Consider the following 24,257-nt stretch of genomic DNA (forward strand, 5'->3'; position numbering starts at 1 on the left):
GAAGATGTGGAGGAAGAAACGTGAGTTAGACCATTCATTCTCAAACTTGGTTGAATATTGGAATCACTTAAGCAGTTTAAAAACTATACCTAGCCAATCTGAAAAGGCTATCTAGTGTATGATTCCAACAAAATGACATGCTGTAAAAGGAAAGACAGTAAAAGGATCAGTGGTTCCCAGGGGTTTGACAGGAGGGAGGGATGAATAGGCAGAGCTTAGAGAATTTTTAGGGCAGTGAAATTATTCTGTGTGGGTCCCTCCTCCAGAGATAGTGATTTTTATAATAGGGTAAAGGATGAGGCCTGAGTGTCAGGACTTACAAAAGAGAGATCTTTAATGTTCTCACCACAAAAAAAGAAGTGGCAATTATGTGACCTGATGGAGGCTTAGCTATTACTGTGGTAGCAATCATTTTGCTATATGTAAGTATCAAATCAACACGTTGTACACCTTAAACTTACACAGTTTATATGTCACTTATATCTCAAAAAAGCTGGAAAAAAGAATAGGGGAAAAATAAATTTAAAAGTTAATTACACAGTTAATTTGTTGCAGCTGTGATAAGTGCTGTAAGGTAATCAGGGAAGTCTTTGCTGAAGAAAGAATTCTTAAGTTGGCTTCTGAGGGGTGAGTAGAAATTAGTCAAGTAAAAATGGGAAACCCCAGGCAGAGGAAATAGCATGTTGGAAGGCCTGACAGGGAAGGAAGTTGTGTGTTCTAACACAGTGGTTCTCAAACTTTGCTGCACATGGGATTCTTTGTTTGCATTTTGAATGGGTTTGTTTTTTCCATTGTGACTCTTTTTATTGTTTGTATATTTGAAGGCTATTATATTTGTATTAATGTTTTTACCTTCCACAATGATTTTATTCCTTGCATTATTTTACCTTTGATTCTCTAGCACTTTCCAGATAAATATTATGTCTTATCCATAAATAGAAATAGTTTTACTTCTCCAGTTCCTGTGCCTCTAATTGATTTCTTATGTGTAAGTGCATTGCCTAGTATCTCCTTTATATTTAAATACCAGTGGAAAATAGTAGGCAGTCTTAACTTTGTTTGTGATCCTTGTGAAATTCCTGTAGTATTTCACTATCAAGTAAGATTGTATTCAGGACTAAGGTATACATACTTTTTCCTATTAAGAAAATATCCATAAATCCATAATTACCTCTTTTCTTCTGTGTTTAATCAGGAATGACTGTTGAATTTTGTTAATTTTTCAGGACCTATGAACGTAATTTTTTCTTTAGATCTATTAATATAATGTATTATATTAATAGATTTCCTACTATTGAACCAAGCTTGCCTTCCTGGAAAAACATCCTACTAGGTTTTCTTAATATGATATTGGGCTATTTTTGCTAATATTTTATTTAGTACTTTTGCATCAACAGTCATAAGTGATAACTTTTTGGAATTTTTTTGTATTGTTTTTATCAGGTTTAGGTTTCCATATTATAGTTGATTCATAAGAGTTGTTTGAAGTTTTCTTTCATTTTCTAGGCTCTGGTACAATGTATGTAACATTGGGGACAATGTATTCTTTGACAATTCCTCCATGAAAGCAATAGGGCCTTTTATTTGGGGGATGGGGGATAGTTCCTTGATGTATTCCTCTGTTTATTTTATGGTAATTGATCTATTTATGCTTTTTTTCCTAATGAGGTCAATTTTGGTAAACTGTATTTTCTTAAGAAATTATCCATTTTGTCTTGTTTTCAAATTTATTTGCATAGAGACCTGCCAGAGAGTCTCTTATGATATTTTAAATCTCTTCTATTTCCACAGTTATCTCCCCCTAGTCATTTCGTATTTTGTATATTTGTGCTTTGTCCCTTTTCTGCCTTGATTATGTTAGCTAGTAGTGTGTGTATTTTGTTAATTTCCCCCCAATCATTTTTGTTTATTAATTTGATTGCTTTTTCCTACTCCCACCCTCATTAATTTTTATTTTATCTTTCATTATTTCCTTCCTTATGTTTTATTTTGGTTATTTTCTTGTGCTTTATCTTAGCATTTGGAGTTTGGAATTTATTTAATATATTTTTTGTCTTTCATTTTTATTGATATAAGTGCTTAAGGCTATGAATTTCTGCTGATCTCTGCTTTATATTTCATAGATGCTAGGATAGTAGCAGTCTTTTCATTTTCATTATTTTTAAAAAAGTCGTTTAATTTTTGTTTCCATTTCACCCACCCATTGTGTTCCTGTCTTCCTTCCCTTCTATCTGGTGTCTATGCTGTAGCTTTTCCGAACTGGTCCTGCTCCATAACATCCTCAGAAAAGAAACAGAAAACAAACCTGAAGCCCTTCATAGTTGGCCTGTTTCTTCAGCCATTGCCTGACTAACACTTGTTTTTGAAGACTAAGCTCAACTTTAGGAATTCTTCTCTGAAACCCCTCCACCTCCAATACCAACCCAGTTAGTACTCCTTCTGAGAACTAAATAGAATCCTATATTTCCTTTGTCATAATACTTGTAACAGTATTTTTTAATATTTTGTCTCTCTATTAACATTGTAAGATTCTTGAAAAATATGCTTCCCTTTTGTCACTGTATCCCTGGTGCTCAATAAATAATTGTTGAATATTCCTTCAGCTATAGACTTCAAAACTAGTATTCTGACCTGTGAGTTCTAGCAAACTCTAGAACTTCTTCATAACCTTAGTTTGGTTTGTTGATTTTAGCTTTTCAGTTGAAGCATAACACACATACAGAAGAGCACACTAATTATGTGTCCAGCTCAATCAACTTTCATAAACATACCCACACAACCTCAACACAGATCACCACCTCCATGAATTTTCACAAAGTGAAATGTGTCTATGAAACTGCAACACATATCAAGAAATGAAACTTACTATCCTTCCAGAAGCCCCCATAGTGGCTTCTCCCAATTGATTATGGCATAGCATCCAGAATATGTAAAGAACTCTTACGCTAAACAATAAAAAGACAAGCATCTCAATTTAAAAATGGGCATTCAACATAGAACTGGAAGCAATTAGGCAAGAAAAAGAAATAAAAAGCATCCAAATTGGAAAGGAGGAAGTAAAATTATCTCTGTTTACAGATGACATAATCTTATACATAGAAAGCCCCAAAGACTCCACTAAAAAAACTCTTAGAACGAATGAATTCAGCAAAGTTGCAGGATACATAATCAGTGCCAAAAAATCAGTTGTGTTTGTACACACTAACAATGAACAATCCAAAAAGGAGACTAAGAGGACAATCCATTTACAATAGCATCAATATGAATAAGATACTTAGGAATAAACCTAACCAAAAAGTGAAAGACATGTACACTGAAAACTGCAAACTGCTGCTGAAAGAAATAAAAGAAGACATAAATAGGGCTTCCCTGGTGGCGCAACGGTTGAGAGTCCGCCTGCCGATGCAGGGGACATGGGTTCGTGCCCTGGTCCAGGAAGATCCCACATGCCGCGGAGCGGCTGGGCCCGTGAGCCTGTGCGTCCAGAGCCTGTGCTCCACAACGGGAGAGGCCACGACAGTAAGAGGCCCACGTACCGCAAAAAAAAAAAAAAAAAAGACACAAATAGACATCCCATGTACATGGATTGAATAACTTAATATTGTTAAGATGTCAATACTACTCAAAGCGATTTACAGAATTAATGCAGTCCATATCAAAATCCCAACAGTGTTGTGTTTTGTCTACAGAAATAGAAAAATCTATCCTAAAATTCATATGGAATCTCAAGGGATCCTGAATAGCCAAAACAATTTTGAAAAAGAAGAACAAAATTGGAAGTCTCACACTTCCTCATTTCAAAACTTACTAAAAAGCCACAGTAATCAAAACAGTGTGGTACTAGCATCAAAACGGACATAAAAACCAGTGGAGCAGAATAGTGAGTCCCAAATTAAACTCTCACATATGTAGTCAAATGATCTTTGACCAAGGTTCCAAAGCACTTGATGGGGAAAGGACATTCTCTTCAATAAATGATGCTGGGAAAACTGGATAGTCACATGCAAAAGAATAAAGTTGGGCCCTTACCTTACACAATATACAAAAACTAACTCAAAGTGGAATAAAAACCTAAATGTAAGACCTAAAACTATAAAAGTCCCAGAAGAAAATGGAAAAGCTCATAAGATTGAATTTGGCAATGACTTCTCGGATATTACACCAAAAGCACAGGCAACACAAGCAAAAATAGACAAATGCACTACATTAAACTTAAAAACTTTTTGATCATCAAAGGAAATAATTAACAGAGTGAAAAGACAGCCTACATCATGGGAGAAAATATTTGCAAATTATATATCGGATAAGGGGTTAATACCCAGAATATAAAGAGAATTCCTACAACTCAACAACAGAATAACCCAATTTAAAAATGGGCAAAGGACTTCAGCAGACATTTCTCCAAAGAAGATACACAAATGGCCAACAAACATGAGAAGATGCTCAACATCACTAATCATTAAAAAAATGCAAATCAAAACCACAGTGAGATATCAATTCACACCCACTAGGATGGCCATTATCAAAAACACAGAAAAGAACAAATGTTTGGTGAGCATGTGAAGAAGTTGGAACCCTTGTTCCCTGGGAATGTAAAATGGTGTAATCTGTATGGAAAACAATACAGAGGTTCCTCAGAAAATTAAAACTAAAATTACCGTATGATCCAGCAATCTTTATGTATATCCAACAGAATTGAAAACAGGATCTCAAACAGATTTGCACACCCACGTTTATTACAGCATTATTCACAATAGCCAAGATGTGGAAACAACTTAAATGTACTTCATTTTGGGGGGAGCTATTTTGAGTGGCATTTTTAAAAAGCTTTCATTTTCAAATGTTCATTGCTGGAATATAGAAACAGAACTGATTTGTGTGTCTGTGTTAATCTTGTACTTTATGACCTTGCTAACCTCATATAGACAGTCATGTTGTATGCAAATAGAAGGAACATATACAGGATTTGTATGTTGAATAGTTCAGAACTCATGAATAAAATCAAAGATCTAAATAAATGGAGAGGGTCTTCCCTGGTGACACAGTGGTTAAGAATCCACCTGCCAATGCAGGGTACACGGGTTCGAGCCCTGGTCCAGGAAGATCCCTCATGCCACAGAGCAACTAAGCCCGTGTACCACAACTACTGAACCTGCACTCTAGAGCCCGCGAGCCACAAGTACTGAAGCCCGCACGCCTAGAGCCCGTGCTCCGCAACAAGAGAAGCCACTGCAATGAGAAGCCTGCACATGGCAGCAAAGCATAGCCCCTGCTCTTCGCAACTAGAGAAAGGCCACATGCAGCAATGAAGGGCCAGTGCACCCAAAAAAGTAAAATAAAATAAATAAGAAATAAAAAAATAAGTAAGTAAATGGAGAGACATGTCATGTTCATGGATTAGGTCAGAGTAGCAAATATGTCAACTCTCCCCAAATCTATAGATTTAATAGCAATCAAATTCCCAGCAGAATTTTTTGAGGGACTAGATTCTAAAATTTTATGAAAGGGCAAAAGAACCTTAATAGCCAAAAAGATCTGGGGAAATAAGAATAAATTGGGAGGAATCACATTACCAGATACTGAGTTGCTATTAAGCTATAATGATCAAGACAGGTGGTACTGGTGAAAGGATCAGAGTTCAATAGAACAGAAGAGAGATTACAGAAATATACCCTCTTTTATAAAGACACTTTTATAAAGATCCCATTCATGAGGGCTCCAACCTCATTACCTGATCACCTCGCAAATGCACAGATGGAGACAGAAATAGGAGTTATGCTGCCACAAGCAAAGAATCTCCGCAAGCCACGAGAATCTGCAAGTGGCAAGGCAGGATTTCCCCTCTAGAGCTTTCAGATGTGGGGCCCTGATGACACCTTCAACCTTGGTGAATTTATTAGTTCTAATCGGTTTTGGGGGGGTTGGAGGAGTATTTAGGGTTTTCTATCTATAAGATTAAGTCATCTGCAAACAGATAATTTTACTTCATCCTTTCCAATTTAGGTACCTTTGTTTTACTTGCCTAATTTCTTTGGCTAGGACTTCTAATATTATTTTGAATAGAAGTGGTGAGGGGGCCAGACGCATTCTGCTGGGTGGGAAAGAGAGAGGAGGGAGCTAGATCTTATGCTGATATACCACCATGTGCCAATGAGGTCACACAGTGCCAGGGACCCTCAACCTGGTTGCTCCACTGAACCCACTGTTAGGTGGATTTGGGGTGAGAAGTATTTAGAGGTAGATTGGTTGACCTCACTCTAGCATGAAAATGGAAGTATTTGTAAATTACTTACCTATTTCCCTCCAGGGGAGAAAATGGGAAGTGAGGGCCACTGGTGAACACTGAGTTAGAACAAGTGAGTATTTATATGAGTAATCCCTTCCACATAATGGAGTCACTGAAGAGTCTACATTTCCTCTTCCCCAGGCTTTGTGATTAATGTGTTCAACCTCACTGGCAACTTTTTGACTGAAAACAGTATTAATTAGCTATTTCCCTTGTCTGGGGAATGAGCATAAGGACCTTGCACCGCCAAGGCTTCTGTTAAGTTTACAAAGTGGCCTCAGATTTTCTATGAGAATATTGGCTCTGCAAATGTATGTACTTCCAATTTGCTCCCCACATGAACTCAGTTTGAACTCTGTCCCCTTTGGAGTTGAGTTACTAAATAAGTAACAGGAATATTTAATCTTTGAAGCTTACTGTGTCCCAAAATTTCTATTAAAACTATAGAAAACTTCTGATTATGACAAGTCAGCATTAAAAACTTACCAACTTCTTGGTATATATCCAAAGGAAGTGAAATCAGTATCTCAAAATGATATCTGTGCTCCCATGTTCATCACAGCATTATTCACAAGGAATGAAAACAACCTAAATGTCTGTCCGTGGATGAATGGATAAAGAAAATGTGGTATGTGTATACGTATGTATATATACATACCATTTGCAAAAACATGGATCAACCTGGACATTATGCTGAGTGAAATAAGTCCGAGAAAGACAAATAATGCAATGCATGCTCTCACTTATATGTGGAATCTAAGAGTCAAACTAATAGACCCAGAGAGTAGAATGGTGGTGCTGTGGCACGGGGGGTAAAGGGGAGAATGAGGAAGTATTGGTCTAAGGCAGTGGTCCCCAAGCTTTTTGGCACCAGGGACCGGTTTCATGGAAGACAATTTTTCCACAGGTGTGGGTGGAGGGGGGATGGTTCAGGCGGGAATGTGAGCATTGGGGAGCGACAGGGAGCGGCAGATGAAGCTTCCTTCGCTCGTCCACCACTCACCTCCTCCTCCACAGACCGGTACTGGTCAGCCGCCCAGGGGTTGGGGACCCCTGGTCTAAGGGTACAAAGTTCTAGGATAAATGAGTTCTGGCGATTTGATGTATAACATGGTGATTTTGTACTTGAAATTTGTTAAGCCGAAGGTAGATCTTAAATGTTAAATTGCCACAAAAAAGGTAATTATGTGAGGTAATGGATATGTTAATTAGCTTGAGTGTGGTGATCATTTCTGAATGTGTATATATATCGTAATATCAATTTGTACACCTTAAGTATATACGTATAATTCCTATTTGTCAATTATACCTCAGTAAAGCTGGAAACAGAATAACAAAAACTGACCTGAACTGACTGTCTTACAGGTATGAGAGAATTGAAATTCCAATTCATATTGTACCTCATGTGACCATTGGGAAAGTGTGCCTTGAGTCAGCAGTTGAGCTGCCCAAGATCCTGTGCCAAGAGGAGCAGGATGCATATAGGAGGATCCACAGGTAGAGACCCTCGCTGCTCCTCTTCCAGATTCTCGGGCCTGGTCCCTGTTCTCCTCTCCTGTCCTTTCATCTTTAGCAGCTCAAGCTGTGAGCCCCCTTTCCTTTCAGCTCTCCGTGAGAAAGTCATCACATGTCTCACCCTGTATGATAACAATGTCTTTAACACTTGTTTCTCTCCTGGTGCACTTTGGATTCTTCTGGGGCAAAGACACATTTTTTAGTTGTTAAAAATAACATCTTAGTAGCCCTATTGCCAAGTACTATGTACTATAGGAAGGCTTCAGCAAAAGATAGTAATTTCAAAATTATTTCTTTGAATTATCTCAACGTTCTGAATAAAATTACATCCCCCAAATCATGAAAAATGGAACAATAATGGGAAGTTCAATGATACATATTTATCTAATCTGGTTGGCAGAGGTCTGTAGCAGACCACTGCCAAACGGATTAGATGAACTGCTGCTTTGCTACTAACCTAAACTATTTTATCCCTTTAGCCTTACACATCTGGACTCAGTAACCAAGATCCATAATGGCTCAGGTAAGATTTTTTTTCTCAAGTACAGGCAGTGAAATACTCACATGACAGAAGCAAATTTACTTGAAGTGACTGAAGTGATGAGTACGAATTACCCTTGAGTTTTCTTTCCCAACTAATCCTGCTCCCAACTTTTCTATTGAATCCTGTGGACCACTGAATACTATACATGACTGGACACGTTTAACACCAGTTCTCAGGGAGACAGGGAGGGCCCCGATTTGTTGTGTTTGCAAGTTTCCATAGTGTAACACGCCTACTGTGGCTGATTTCAAACAACTAACATGGCCGTAACCAGTTTGCAAACTTCCTGAAATTTCAACAGTTGGCTCTTGTGAGCCGGTTTCCAGCATATCAGTACCAGCTTATTGTGATGGGAGTTGAAAGAGATGAATAGACAGACAGACAGACATAAAAGGGAGAGCATGAGGGAGATCTTTTCATGTAAATAAATATATAAGGAATTCCTATACAAGGCCAAGGATTTCTGCTCAATACGATATACACACTAAATCACTTTTCCCAACATACACACCTATCCACCCACACCTTCTGACTAACCCTGACTCCCAGGCCATTCTGGCAAAGTCACTAGGAGGGAAGAAAAGGAGGCTTCCAAGTATTATAGGCAAGTACTTTGAGAGAAAAAGACAGAGATGGCTTGGTTTATCTGTCCCATCACTTTTATCTGGAGGTTAAACATGGCAAAGAGTTAATAATAAAGCCACAGCAATTAAAAAATATATTGATAACTCAAACATGGACAGCTACATCAGTAGAACTGAATAGAGCCCATGTATATGTATTTAAGAATTTATATCTAAGAAAGATGTTACTTCAAATCAATTTTAAAAAGGATGGACTTCCGGGGAAGATGGCGGAAGAGTAAGATGCGGAGCCCACCTTCCTCCCCATTGATACACCAGAAATACAGCTACACGTGGAACTCCTACAGAACACCTACTGAACGCTGACAGAAGACCTCAGACCTCCCAAAAGGCAAGAAACTCCCCACGTACCTGGGTAGGGCAAAGCGGAGAGATTCCCACACAGAGGATCGGTGCCGACTGGCACTCACCAGACCGAGAGGCTTGTCTGCTCGCCTGCCGGGGTGGTCGGGGCTGGGAGCTAAGGCTCGGGCTTCGGTCAGAGCTCAGGGAGAGGACTGGGGCTGGCGGCGTGAACACAGCCTGAAGTGGCTAATGCGCCACAGCTAGCCAGGAGGGAGTCTGGGAAAAAGTCTGGACCTGCCGAAGAGGCAAGAGACTTTTTCTTCCCTCTTTGTTTCCTGGTGCGCGAGGAGAGGGGATTAAGAGCGCTACTTAAAGGACCTCCAGAGACGGGCGCAAGCCACGGCTGAAAGCGCGGACCCCAGAGACGGGCGTGGGACGCTGGGGAGGCTGCTGCCGCTGCCAAGAGGCCTGTGTGCGAGCACAGGTCACCGCCCACGCTCCCCTTCCGGGGAGCCTGTGCAGCCCATCACTGCCGGGGTCCCGGGATCCAGGGACGGCTTCCCTGGGAGAGCGCACGGCGTGCCACGGGCTGGTGCAACGTCTCGCTGGCCTCTGCTGCCGCAGGCTCACCCTGCACTCCGTGCCCCTCCTACCCCCCTGCCTGAGTGAACCAGAGTCCCCGAAGCGGCTGCTCCTTTGACCCTGTCCTGAGCGAAGAACAGACGCCCTCCAGCGACCTACACACAGAGGTGGAGCCAAATCCAAAGCTGAGACCCGGGAGCTGTGAGAACAAAGAAGAGAAAGGGAAATCTCTCCCAGCAGCCTCAGAAGCAGCGGATTAAAGCTCCATAATCAACTTGATGTACCCTGCATCTGTGGAATACATGAAGAGACAACGAATCATCCCAAATTGAGGAGCCAGGAGTCAGTGCTGTGCCTCTGAGGTGGGAGAGCCAACTTCAGGACACTGGTCCACAAGAGACCTCCCAGCTCCACATAATATCAAACGGCGAAAATCTTCCAGAGATCTCCATCTCAACACCAGCACCCAGCTTCACTCAACGACCAGCAAGCTACAGTGCTGGACACCCTATGCCAAACAACTAGCAAGACAGGAACACAACACCACCCATTAGCAGAGAGGCTGCCTAAAATCATAAAAAGTCCACAGACACCCCAAAACACACCACCAGACGTGGACCTTCCCACCAGAAAGACTACATCCAGCCTTATGCACCAGAACACAGGCACTAGTCCCCTCCACCAGGAAGCCTACACAACCCACTGAACCAACCTTAGCCACTGGGGACAGACACCAAAACCAACGGGAACTACGAACCTGCAGCCTGCAAAAAGGAGACCCCAAACACAGTAAGATAAGCAAAACGAGAAGACAGAAAAACACACAGCAGGAAAAGGAGCAAGATAAAAACCCACCAGACCTAACAAATGAAGAGGAAATAGGCAGTCTACCTGAAAAAGAATTCAGAATAATGATAGTAAAGATGATCCAAAATCTTGGAAATAGAATAGACAAAATGCAAGAAACAGTTAACAATGACCTAGAAGAACTAAAGATGAATCAAGCAACGATTAGAAACACAATAAATGAAATTAAAAATACTCTAGATGGAATCAATAACAGAATAACTGAGGCAGAAGAATGGATAAGTGACGTGGAAGATAAAATAGTGGAAATAACTACTACAGAGCAGAAGAAAGGAAAAAGAATGAAAAGAACTGAGGACAGTCTCAGAGACCTCTGGGACAACATTAAATACACCAACATTCGAATTATAGGGGTCCCAGAAAAGAAGAGAAAAGGAAAGGGACTGAGAAAATATTTGAAGAGATTATAGTTGAAAACTTCCCTAATATGGGAAAGGAAATAGTTAATCAGGTCCAGGAGGCACAGAGAGTCCCATACAGGATAAATCCAAGGAGAAATATGCCAAGACCCATATTAATCAAACTGTCAAATATTAAATACAAAGAAAACATATTAAAAGCAGCAAGGGAAAAACAACAAATAACACACAAGGGAATCCCCATAAGGTTAACAGCTGCTCTTTCAGCAGAAACTCTGCAAGCCAGAAGGGACTGGCAGGACATATTTAAAGTGATGAAGGAGAAAAACCTGCAACCAAGATTACTGTACCCAGCAAGGATCTCATCCAGATTTGATGGAGAAATTAAAACGTTTACAGACAAGCAAAAGCTGAGAGAGTTCAGCACCACCAAACCAGCTTTACAACAAATGCTAAAGGAACTTCTCTAGGCAAGAAACACAACAGAAGGAAAAGACCTACAATAACGAACCCAAAACAATTAAGAAAATGGGAATAGGAACATACATATCGATAATTACCTTAAATGTAAATGGACTAAATGCTCCTACCAAAAGACACAGATTGGCTGAATGGATACAAAAACAAGACCCATATATATGCTGTCTACAAGAGACCCACTTCAGACCTAGAGACACATACAGACTGAAAGTAAGGGGATGGAAAAAGATATTCCATGCAAATGGAAACTGAAAGAAAGCTGGAGTAGCAATTCTCATATCAGACAAAATAGACTTTAAAATAAAGACTATTAGAAGAGACAAAGAAGGACACTACATAATGATCAAGGAATCGATCCAAGAAGAAGATATAACAATTGTAAATATTTATGCACCCAACAGAGGAGCACCTCAATACATAAGGCAAATACTAACAGCCATAAAAGGGGAAATCGACAGTAACACATTCATAGTAGGGGACTTTAACACCCCACTTTCACCAATGGACAGATCATCCAAAATGAAAATAAATAAGGAAACACAAGCTTTAAATGATACATTAAACAAGATGGACTTAATTGATATTTATAGGACATTCCATCCAAAAACAACAGAATACACATTTCTCTCAAGTACTCATGGAACATTCTCCAGGATAGATCATATCTTGGGTCACAAATCAAGCCTTGGAAAATTTAAGAAAATTGAAATTGTATCAAGTATCTTTTCCGACCACAACGCTATGAGATTAGAAATCAATTACAGGAAAAGATCTGTAAAAAATACAAACACATGGAGGCTAAACAATACACTACTTAATAACGAAGTGATCACTGAAGAAATCAAAGAGGAAATAAAAAAATACCTAGAAACAAATGACACTGGAGACACGATGACCCAAAACCTATGGGATGCAGCAAAAGCAGTTCTAAGAGGGAAGTTTATAGCAATACAATCCCACCTTAAGAAACAGGAAACATCTCGAATAAACAACCTAACCTTGCACCTAAAGCAATTAGAGAAAGAAGAACAAAAACACCCCAAAGTTAGCAGAAGAAAAAAAATCATGAAAATCAGATCAGAAATAAATGAAAAAGAAATGAAGGAAAAGATAGCAAAGATCAATAAAAGTAAAAGCTGGTTCTTTGAGAAGATAAACAAAATTGATAAACCATTAGCCAGACTCATCAAGAAGAAAAGGGAGAAGACTCAAATCAGTAGAATCACAAATGAAAAAGGAGAAATAACAACTGACACCGCAGAAATACAAAAGATCATGAGAGATTACTACAAGCAACTCTATGCCAATAAAATGGACAACCTGGAAGAAATGGACAAATTCTTAGAAATGAACAACCTGCCAAGACTGAATCAGGAAGAAATAGAAAATATAAACAGACCAATCACAAGCACTGAAATTGAAACTGTGATAAAAAATCTTCCAACAAACAAAAGCCCAGGACCAGATGGCTTCACAGGCGAATTCTATCAAACATTTAGAGAAGAGCTAACACCTATCCTTCTCAAACTCTTCCAAAATATAGCAGAAGGAGGAACACTCCCAAACTCATTCTACAAGGCCACCATCACCTTGATACCAAAACCAGACAAGGATGCCCCAAAGAAAGAAAACTACAGGCCAATATCACTGATGAACATAGATGCAAAAATCCTCAACAAAATACTAGCAAACAGAATCCAACAGCACATTAAAAGGATCATACACCATGATCAAGTGGGGTTTATTCCAGGAATACAAGGATTCTTCAATATACGCAAATCAATCAACGTGATACACGTTAACAAATTGAAGGAGAAAAACCATATGATCATTTCAATAGATGCAGAGAAAGATTTCGACAAAATTCAACACCCATTTATGATAAAAACCCTGCAGAGGGCTCCCCTGGTGGCCCAGCAGTTGAGAGTCCGCCTGCCGATGCAGGGGACACGGGTTCGTGCCCTGGTCCGGGAAGATCCCACATGCCGCGGAGCGGCTGGGCCCGTGAGCCATGGCCACTGAGCCTGCGCATCCGGAGCCTGTGCTCCGCAACGAGAGAGGCCACAACAGTAAGAGGCCAGTGTACCGCAAAAACAACCAAAAACAAACAAACAAACAAAAAAAACCCTGCAGAAAGTAGGCATAGAGGGAACTTTCCTCAACATAATAAAGGCCATACATGACAAACCCACAGCCAACATCGTCCTCAATGGTGAAAAAGTGAAACCATTTCCACTAAGATCAGGGACAAGACAAGGTTGCCCACTCTCACCACTCTTATTCAACATAGTTTTGGAAGTTTTAGCCACAGCAATCAGAGAAGAAAAGGAAATAAAAGGAATCCAAATCGGAAAAGAAGAAGTAAAGCTGTCACTGTTTGCAGATGACATGATACTATACATAGAGAATCCTAAAGATGCTACCAGAAAACTACTAGAGCTAATCAATGAATTTGGTAAAGTAGCAGGATACAAAATTAATGCACAGAAATCTCTGGCATTCCTGTATACTATTGATGAAAAATCTGAAAGTGAAATCAAGAAAACACTCCCGTTTACCACTGCAGCAAAAAGAATAAAATATCTGGGAATAAACCTACCTAAGGAGACAAAAGACCTGTATGTAGAAAATTATAAGACACTGATGAAAGAAATTAAAGATGATACAAATAGATGGAGAGATATACCATGTTCTTGGATTGGAAGAATCAACATTGTGAAAATGACTCTACTACCCAAAGCAATCTACAGATTCAATGCAATCCCTATCAAACTACCACTGCCATTTTTCACAAAATTAGAACAAAAAATTTCACAATTTGTATGGAAACAGAAAAGACCCCGAATAGCCAAAGCAATCTTGAGAACGAGAAATGGAGCTGGAGGAGTCAGGCTCCCTGACTTCAGACTATACTACAAAGCTACAGTAATCAAGACAGTATGGTACTGGCACAAAAACAGAAAGATAGATCAATGCAACAGGATAGAAAGCCCAAAGATAAACCCACGCACATATGGTCAACTGATCTTTGATAAAGGAGGCAGGAATGTACAGTGGAGAAAGGAGAGCCTCTTCAATAAGTGGTGCTGGGAAAACTGGACAGGGACATGTAAAAGTATGAGATTAGATCACTCCCTAACACCATACACAAAAATAAGCTCAAATGGATTAAAGACCTAAATGTAAGGCCAGAGACTATCAAACTCTTAGAGGAAAACCTTGGCAGAACACTCTATGACATACATCACCACAAGATCCTTTTTGACCCACCTCCTAGAGAAATGGAAATAAAGACAAAAATAAACACATGGGACCTAATGAAGCTCAAAAGCTTTTGCACAGCAAAGGAAACCATAAACAAGACCAGAAGACAACCCTCAGAATGGGAGAAAATATTTTCAAATGAAGCAACTGGCAAAGGATTAATCTCCAAAATTTATAAGCAGCTCATGCAGCTCAATAACAAAAAAACAAGCAACCCAATCCAAAAATGGGCAGAAGACCTAAATAGACATTTCTCCCCAGAAGATATACAGACTGCCAACAAACACATGAAAGAATGCTCAACATCTTTAATCTTTAGAGAAATGCAAATCAAAACTACAATGAGATATCATCTCACACCAGTCAGAATGGCCATCATCAAAAAATCTAGAAACAATAAATGCTGGAGAGGGTGTGGAAAAAAGGGAACACTCTTGCACTGCTGGTGGGAATGTGAATTGGTACAGCCACTATGGAGAACAGTATGGAGGTTCCTTAAAAAACTACAAATAGAACTACCATACGACCCAGCAATCCCACTACTGGGCATATACCCTGAGAAAACCATAATTCAAAAAGAGTCATGTACCAAAATGTTCATAGCAGCCCTATTTACAATAGCCCAGAGATGGAAACAACCTAAGTGTCCATCATCAGATGAATGGATAAAGAATATGTGGCACATATATACAATGGAATATTACTCAGCCATAAAAAGAAATGAAATTGAGCTATTTGTAATGAGGTGGATAGACCTAGAGTCTGTCATACAGAGTGAAGTAAGTCAGAAAGAGAAAGACAAATACCGTATGCTAACACATATATATGGAATTTAAGAAGAAAAAAAATGTCATGAAGAACCTAGGGGTAAGACAGGAATAAAGACACGAACCTACTAGAGAATGGACTTGAGGATATGGGGAGGGCCAAGGGTAAGCTGTGACAAATTGAAAGAGAGGCATGGACATATATACACTACCAAACGTAAGGTAGATAGCTAGTGGGAAGCAGCCGCATAGCACAGGGAGATCAGCTCGGTACTTTGTGAGCGCCTGGAGGGGTGGGATAGGGCGGGTGGGAGGGAGACGCAAGAGGTAGGGGATATGGGAACATATGTATATGTATAACTGATTCATTTTGTTATAAAGCAGAAACTAACACACCATTGTTAAGCAATTATACTCCAATAAAGATGTAAAAATAAATAAATAAATAAAAATAAAAACTAAAAAAAAAAAGGATGGATTGTTCACTAAATAGTGTTGGGACAGTTCATTTGTTTCTTAGTTTATACTTCTATTTCCATTTGGGAAAAAATAAATTCCTACTTAATGCCCTACACAAAAAATAAATTCCAGATATATTTATACTTATACTATTAAATATATTACAACCACTTTGGAAAGAGATTGGCAATTACAACTACCAAATGTCCCACCAGTTCCTCTCCTAGGCATATACCCCAAAGAGTTGAAAACAGGTGTTCAAACAAAAACTTGTATAGGAATGTTTGTAGCAGCATTATTCACAATAGCCAAAAAGTGGGAACACCCAATTGTCTGTCAGTGGGTGAATGGATAAACAAAGTGTGATCCATCCATACAACAAGGTATTGCTCAGCAGTGGAAAGAACACACTACTGATACATGAACAACCTGGATGAATCTCATTATGCCAACTGAAAGAAGTATCACACAAAGTGCTACATACTCTATAGTTCCATTTATATGAAATTCAAGAATAGGCTAAACTACCCTATGGTGACAGCAAATGGATCAGTAGCTGCTGTGGCCCAAGGTGAAGGGGCACAGGCTGCAGAGGGAACCCAGAGGGGCCTCTGGGCTGATGGAAATGCCCTGTATCTTGACTGGAGGGTGGTTAAAAGGGGTATGCATTTGTCAAAACTCACTGAACTGTACCCTTAAAATGGGGTCATTTATTGTCTGTAAATTATACCCCAATAAAGCTCATTAAAAGTTAAAAATACAGGAGGAAAATATAAGGAAGTCACAAAAGACTGACTAAATAAGAATTAAAGACTTTTATAGAGCCCTACAGAAAAATCAAATTGTTCATAATAATCTATAAAAGAAGTATGGATTAAGGTAAAGTCATCAGGTTTTCTCCTTTTCTTTCGACAAAGATTAAATTGACAGAGAATTAGATGAGGATGTGAGGGAAGTGAACACTCCCATATACTGTTCCTGGAGGTATAATTTTTAAATATATGTGGACTTGAATCTAGCAATTCCACTTCAAAAAATGTATCCTTCAAAAATTTGTAGGACAAATGCGCAAAAATAAAGGGATATTAATCGCAGTCTTTATAATAGCAAAAAATTGGATGCCACTGAAAGGTCCATCAATAGAAGACTTATTAAATTGGTACATCCATTCTGATGAATACTGTACAGCCGTTAAGAAGGAAAGGTAGTTCTTTATCAACACAGGAAGATGTCTATGGCTTATTGTTATGTGAGGTAAAAGTAACGTCCAAAATCATACAGTATTTTTTAACTTAATTTAAAAAAATTGGGCTTCCCTGGTGGCGCAGTGGTTGAGAATCTGCCTGCCAGTACAGCGGACACGGGTTTGACCCATGGTCTGGGAAGATCCCACATGCCACGGAGCAACTGGGCCTGTGAGCCACAACTACTGAACCTGTGCATCTGGAGCCTGTGCTCCGCAATAAGAGAGGCCACGACAGTGAGAGGCCCACACACCGCGATGAAGAGCGGCCCCCGCTTGCCGCAACTAGAGAAAGCCCTCACAGAAACGAAGACCCAACACAGCCAAAAATAAATAAATAAATTTATTTAAAAATATATATATATAGCACTCTGAGGTCGATAATAAAAAAAACAAAAACAAAAAAAACCCACCACAGATTCCAAGGCCTGTCTTAAGAGAGTCTGTAATTCAGTGATGTGAAAGTGGGGCCCCCAAATCTTTTTCAAAAAAAAAAATTTTTTTAACATCTTTATTGGAGTATAACTGCTTTACAAATGTTGTGTTCGTTTCTGCTAACAAAGTGAATCAGCTGTACATATACATATATCCCCATATCTCCTCCCTCTTGCTTCTCCCTCCCTCCCTCCCTTATCCCACCCCTCTAGGTGGTCACAGAGCACCGAACTGATCTCCCTGTGCTATGCGGCTGCTTCCCACTAGCTATCTGTTTTACATTTGGGTGTGTATGTATGTCCATGCCACTCTCTCTCTTCATGCCAGCTTACCCTTCCCCCTCTCCGTGTCCTCAAGTCCACTCTCTACACCTGTGTCTTTATTCCTGTCCTGCCCCTAGGTTCATCAGAACCATTTTTATTAAAAAGTATATATACATATGCACACAAGTTCACACACATATACATATACATATATCTTGGAAGGTATACCCCACAATTTTACAGTGGTCATTTTAATAAGTCATGTATCATAAGAGAGAAAAAGATATTTCCATTAGGCAGAATTTGTTTTATAAAGAGGGCCACAGAATCTCTGTCTTACTGTGAAGCTGAGCATTCCTAGGAAGACGTGAAAGGTGATCACTCCCTTCATCTCTCTGCTTTTTCCTCATTTTAAAAGAGGAGCTTTCAGGTGAGTTGCATTAATGTATTCTTCAATGTATGTAACACTTGGTAAGCAATTTTCTTTCTGAACTCGTGAAAAATTAAGTTGCAGAAGACAGAGTTCTAGCTCACTGGGAAGCTATGTTCATTCACAGTGAGAAGGTCTGAGAGCTGGGGATAGAGACCCTTCTGTAGCTCTTACCCTTTTGCTATGGAAGTAAAAAGCTGGATATCTTTCTGCTCTCTGCATAGCAAGGCTTCTGTCTGGCTTATGGATCCAGGGATGTTCAGGATGGCCTCCGAATAGGTATCCTCTTTGCTCAGCTCTCCTGCCTTTCCCCTGGCTGCCCATACAAAGTTGTCTGCCAGTTCTACTTCTGCACTTTTTCTATGTTCTCCTCCTTCCCCCTCTTTCTGTACTCACTGTTGGGCGCTACTGGTGGTGGATTGTTATCTCTGTGTTTTTCCTATTGAAGTGTTTACCAAGAACCTGTGCAGTCAGATGTCGGCAGTCAGCGGGCCTCTACTGCAGTGGCTGGAGGACAGACTGGAGCAAAACCAACAGCATTTGCAGGAGTTGCAACAAGAAAAGGAAGAGCTTATGCAAGAACTTTCTTCTTTAGAATAAAGCAGGAGACAAAATGAAGTAAGAAACTTTTGTTTTCCAATTTGTGTAGTAAACATGGTCTAAAAATTCATATACAGGAGATGTGTAGGCAGACGATGGAGCAGCTCTTTTTATATCCCAATGGGTGCGTTTTATGCATACAATAAACAAACATAAGATGTCTTCCTAAAAGTTTTATTAGGGCTTAATGAACCCTCCTACCTGGAACCGGCCTACAAAGAGCATATGCAGGGTGATTTAAGTAGAATATGAAAGTTTTTTTTAAAGGCTATGCAAGGTACATTGGCAAGGACATCCTGTAATAAAATGTCTGGGGAGCATATTTCAAATGTTTATTTTTTTCTCTAGAATAAGCTAAAGGAATAAGAGTATTTAATGTTCAGTTTTGTAGTTATGATGCTGATGTTGGACAAATAAACAAGTACACAAGGGTTAGTGGAAGTGAAGGTGACTCATCAGCACCCCACCTCTATTCTTTGCCCCCATTGAGAGGCATATGTCTTATGTCTTCCTTCTTGATCTCTAAAATAGGTATTCTGAGATACCTAGCAAAGGTTGAATCTATGTGGGTGCTCTTTCTAACCAAAAACATGAGTTCTAGCATATTTGGCTCTGAAGCAAACTCCTATTGAGCAGATCCTATTTCCCTAAGAATTTCCAGTATAATATAAATGTGTTTTTCCAGAAACATTCAGGACTTAGGATGTAACAAAAATCATGCTTTAAAAAGTTCTGTTGCAAGCTTCTTACTATGTGTAACCACAAATGCTAAGTGTGTCTTCAGAAAAGAGCCAAGCCTACTGCAGACCAGAAATTAAAGTGGGAATTGGAGGAGTTAGAAAGAAAGAAAACAAAGAAAGCCCCAATCCCAACAACAGTGACAAAGGGTTGTTTTTGGTTTTGTCTTCTCTTCTTGTTTCTCCCTAAATTATTGTTTTTCAAATTTCAAAGTACAGTCCGGAACTACATGCACCATAATCATTTGGAGGTCAAACTTCAACTCTGGGAGTGGAACCCAGAAATCTTCATGAACTCCCCTAGGGCATATGTAGTGTAAATGTTGTATTTTCCCTAATTTCCCACAGCCACAGTTCTTCTCTATTCTTTTCTTTCCCTGTAGGAAGGATGAAAATATCCAGGTGTAAAATTAATTAAGCCAAATCAATTTTGAAGAAGAAAAATTTGGAAGACTCACATTACCTGACTTCAAGACTTACTATAAACTTACAGTAATCAAGACAGTGTGGTATATGCCCAACTGATTTTGACAAAGGTACAAAAGCAATTCAATGGAGGAAGGATAGTCTTTTCAACATATGATGCTGGTGCAGAAAGAAAATGAACTGGCAAAGAATTGGCAAAGAAAATGAACTTTGACCTAAACTGCATTGAAAATTAATTGAAATTAATTGAAAAATAATTAATTTTAACTGAAAATGTATCATGAACTTAATTAAGTTAATTGAAAAATTAATTGAAAATGTATCATGAACTTATATGTAAGATGTAAAACTTTCAGGAAAAAAAATCATAGAAAGATCTTTAGGATCGTGGTGGGCTAGGCAACAGGTTCTTCTTGGCCTTCATCCCAAAAGCACAATCATGAAAGGAAAAAGTTGATACTGTATATTGGACTTCATCAAAATGAAAAACTTTTGCTCTGCCAAAAACTTAAGAGGAGGAAATTATTGAGAGAAATTACTTGCAAACCATTTATCTAGAATAAAGTCAAGAGTAAAAAACAAACAATCCAATTAGAAAATGAGCAGAAGACATGAGTAGACATAGCACTAAAGAGGGTGTATCGAAGGCAAGCAAGCACAGGAAAAGATGTCGAACTTCATTAGCCATCAGGGAATGCAAATTAAAACCACAATGAATTATGACTACATAATTATCAGAATGGCTAAAGAAAAAACAGTGAAAATACCAGGTTCAGTTGAGCATACAAACTGGATCTCTCATACACTGCTGAACAGAATGTAAAACGGTAAGCCACTCTGAAAAAAAGAGTTTGAAAATTTCTAATAAATTTAAACATACATGTACGTTATTATCCAGCAATTGCTGTCCTGGACATTTATCCCAAAGAAATGAGACCTATTTTGGCACAGAAACTTCTATACAGACATTCTTGGCAGTTTCATTTGTAATAGCCCCAAACTGGAAACAACCCAGATGACCTGCAGTTGAGTGTGTGGTTAAACCAACCATCCACACCATGCAATACTACTCTGCAATGAAAAGGAACAGACTGTTGATACACACGACTTGGATGGACCTCAAGGGTATAATGATGAATGAAAAACAGCCAGTCTTAAAAGCTTACATACTGTATGACTGCATTTGTATAAATTCTTGAAATGACAAAATTATAGAAGTGAAGAACAGATTAATGGTTGACAGGGATAGGGACTGGAGGGGGTATGGGATATGGGTGACTATAAAGGGATAACACAAGGAATTATTTGTGCTGATGGAACAGTTCTGTATCTTGATTGTGGTGTTTATTACATGAATCTATATCTGTGCTAAAACCATATAGACCTACACACACCCACAAATGAATGCATGTAAAATTTGGTGAAACCAAATAAGGTCTATAGTCTAGTTAGCAGTATTCTACCATTGTCAATATGTTGGTTTTGAAGATGTACAATTGTTATGTGTAAGATCTTACCACTGGAGGAAACTGGGTGAAGGGCACATGGGACTCCCTGTACTATTTTTGCAACTTCCTGTTAATCTATAATTATTGCAAAATAAAAAGTTGTAAGTATTAAATAAGGAACTAGGAGGTATGGTATGTATTTTGTGAAATAAGTGATAAAATCTGAGGGGAATAAAATGATTTGAATATTTTTACAGGCCAACCTTCTGTACATGTCCCTTCTAAGCTGTTTACATTGACAGAGTTATGGCAATTTGAAATTCTTTTTCTAACCTGATAATTCGAGTTGTAATCTGTAAAACAGGAATGTGGGGAGAGGAGGCAGGTACATGGAAGTGTCAAAGTACCTGGTGGCTGAGGAAGCAGGGCTGGGATTACTGCATGAGGGCCTTGGTGGGGAACATCTAGTGAAAGCTGTGTTGTGCAGCCAGCAATCAGGTACATTAAACAAGTAAGTCAACTGATGGAGCAAATAAGTAAATGTTTTGAGGAAAGTGGAGACTAGGTTTGTCAGTGTCAGAGAAATGACTTATAAACATGAAAAGGGGAGGAGCTTCAAGATGGCAGAAGAGTAAGACGCAGAGATCACCTTCCTCCCCTCAAATACATCAGAAATACACCTACATGTGGAACAACCCCTACAGAACATCTACTGAATGCTGGCAGAAGAATTCAGACCTCCCAAAAGGCAAGAAACTCCCCACGTACCTGGGTAGGGCAAAAGAAAAAAGGAAAAACAGAGACAAAAGAATAGGGACAGGACCTGCACCAGTGGGAGGGAGCTGTGAAGGAGGAAAGGTTTCCACACACTAGGAAGGCCCTTCACAGGTAGAAACTGCGGGTGGCGGAGGGGCGGGGAGCTTTGGAGCCACAGAGGAGAGTGCAGCCACAGGGGTGCGGAGGGCAAAGCAGAGAGATTTCCGCACAGAGGATCGGGGCCGACCAGCACTTACCAGCCCGAGAGGCTTGTCTGCTCACCCGCTGGGGTGGGGCGGGGCTGGGAGCTGAGGCTCGGGATTTGGAGGTCGGATTCCAGGGAGAGGACTGGGGTTGGCGGCGTTAACACAGCCTGAAGGGGCTCGTGCACCACAGCTGGCCAGGAAGGAGTCCGGGAAAAAGTCTGGAACTGCCGAAGAGGCCATTGTTTCGGGGTGCGGGAGGAGAGGGGATTCAGAACACCGCCTAAATGAGCCCAAGACGGGCGCGAGCCACGGCGATCAGCACAGACCCCAGAGACGGGCACGAGACGCTAAGGCTGCTGCTGCCGCCACCAAAAAGCCTGTGTGCAAGCACAGGTCACTGTCCACACCTCCCCTCCCGGAAGCCTGTGCAGCCCGCCACTGCCAGGGTCCCGGGATCCAGGGACAACTTCCCCGGGAGAGCGCACAGCGCGCCTCTGGCTGGTGCAACGTCACTCTGCCTCTGCCGCCACAGGCTCGCCCCGCATCTGTACCTCTCCCTCCTCCCGGCCTGAGTGAGCCAGAGCCCCCGAATCAGCGGCTCCTTTAACCCCGTCCTGTCTGAGCGAAGAACAGACGCCCTCAGGCGACCTACACGCAGACGCGGGGCCAAATCCAAAGCTGAGCCCCAGGAGCTGTGCGAACAAAGAAGAGAAAGGGAAACTCTCCCAGCAGCCTCAGAAGCAGCGGATTAAAGCTCCACAATCAACTTGACGTACCCTGCATCTGTGGAATACAACGAATCATCCCAAAATTGAGGCAGTGGACTTTGGGAGCAATGATACATTTTTTCCCCTTTTTCACTTTTTGTGAGTGTGTATGTGTATGCTTCTGTGTGTGATTTTGTCTGTATAGCTTTGCTTTTAGCTTTGCTTTTACCATTTGTCCTAGGTTTCTGCCTGTCCGTTTTTTTTTTTAAGTATAGTTTTTAGTGCTTGTTATCATTGGTAATTTGTTTTTTGGTTTGGTTGCTGTCTTCTTATTTTTCTTTCTATTTTTGAATTAAAAAATTTTTTTTGAATTTTATTTTTTTATACAGCATGTTCTTATTAGTCATCAATTTTATACACATCAGTGTATACATGTCAATCCCAATCGCAAAATTCATCACACCACCATCACCCCCCTCCGTGGCTTTCCCCCCTTGGTGTCCATACGTTTGTTCTCTACATCTGTGTCTGGATTTCCACCCTGCAAACCGGTTTATCTGTACCATTTTTCTAGGTTCCACATATATGCATTAATATACGATATTTGTTTTTCTCTTTCTGATTTCCTTCACTCTGTATGACAATATCTAGATCCATCCACGTCTCTACAAATGACATAATTTCGTTCCTTCTTATGGCCGAGTAATATTCCATTGTATATATGTACCACATCTTCTTTATCCATTCATCTGTTGATGGGCATTTAGGTTGCTTCCATGACCTGGCTATTGTAAATAGTGCTGCAATGAACACTGGGGTGCATGTGTCTTTTGGAATTATGGTTTTCTCTGGGTATATGCCCAGTAGTGGGATTGCTGGGTCATATGATAGTTCTATTTTTAGTTTTTTAAGGAAGCTCCATACTGTTCTCCATAGTGGCTGTATCAATTTACA

General features: G+C 40.0%; 1 protein-coding gene across 5 annotated transcripts in view; it reads left to right on the plus strand.

Annotated features, from left to right (window-relative positions):
• BRCC3 (BRCA1/BRCA2-containing complex subunit 3) overlaps positions 1 to 21,814 on the plus strand; it is an 84,087-nt gene extending 62,273 nt beyond the window's left edge. For 4 of the 5 annotated variants that reach the window (XM_082610279.1, XM_082610277.1, XM_082610280.1 and 1 more), the window contains 4 exons: positions 7,652 to 7,783; positions 8,281 to 8,324; positions 18,872 to 19,041; positions 20,144 to 21,814. In XM_082610279.1, the coding sequence (XP_082466405.1) occupies positions 7,652 to 7,783; positions 8,281 to 8,324; positions 18,872 to 19,023 (328 nt within the window). In that variant the 3' untranslated portion in view covers positions 19,024 to 19,041; positions 20,144 to 21,814. The remainder of the gene's footprint in view (positions 1 to 7,651; positions 7,784 to 8,280; positions 8,325 to 18,871; positions 19,042 to 20,143) is intronic. The other variant, XM_082610278.1, reaches the window with a different exon arrangement.
• Positions 21,815 to 24,257: the final 2,443 nt, after the last annotated feature.

This window comes from Mesoplodon mirus (assembly GCF_964341445.2).
Source record: "Mesoplodon mirus genome assembly, chromosome: X".
NCBI lineage: Eukaryota > Metazoa > Chordata > Mammalia > Artiodactyla > Ziphiidae > Mesoplodon > Mesoplodon mirus.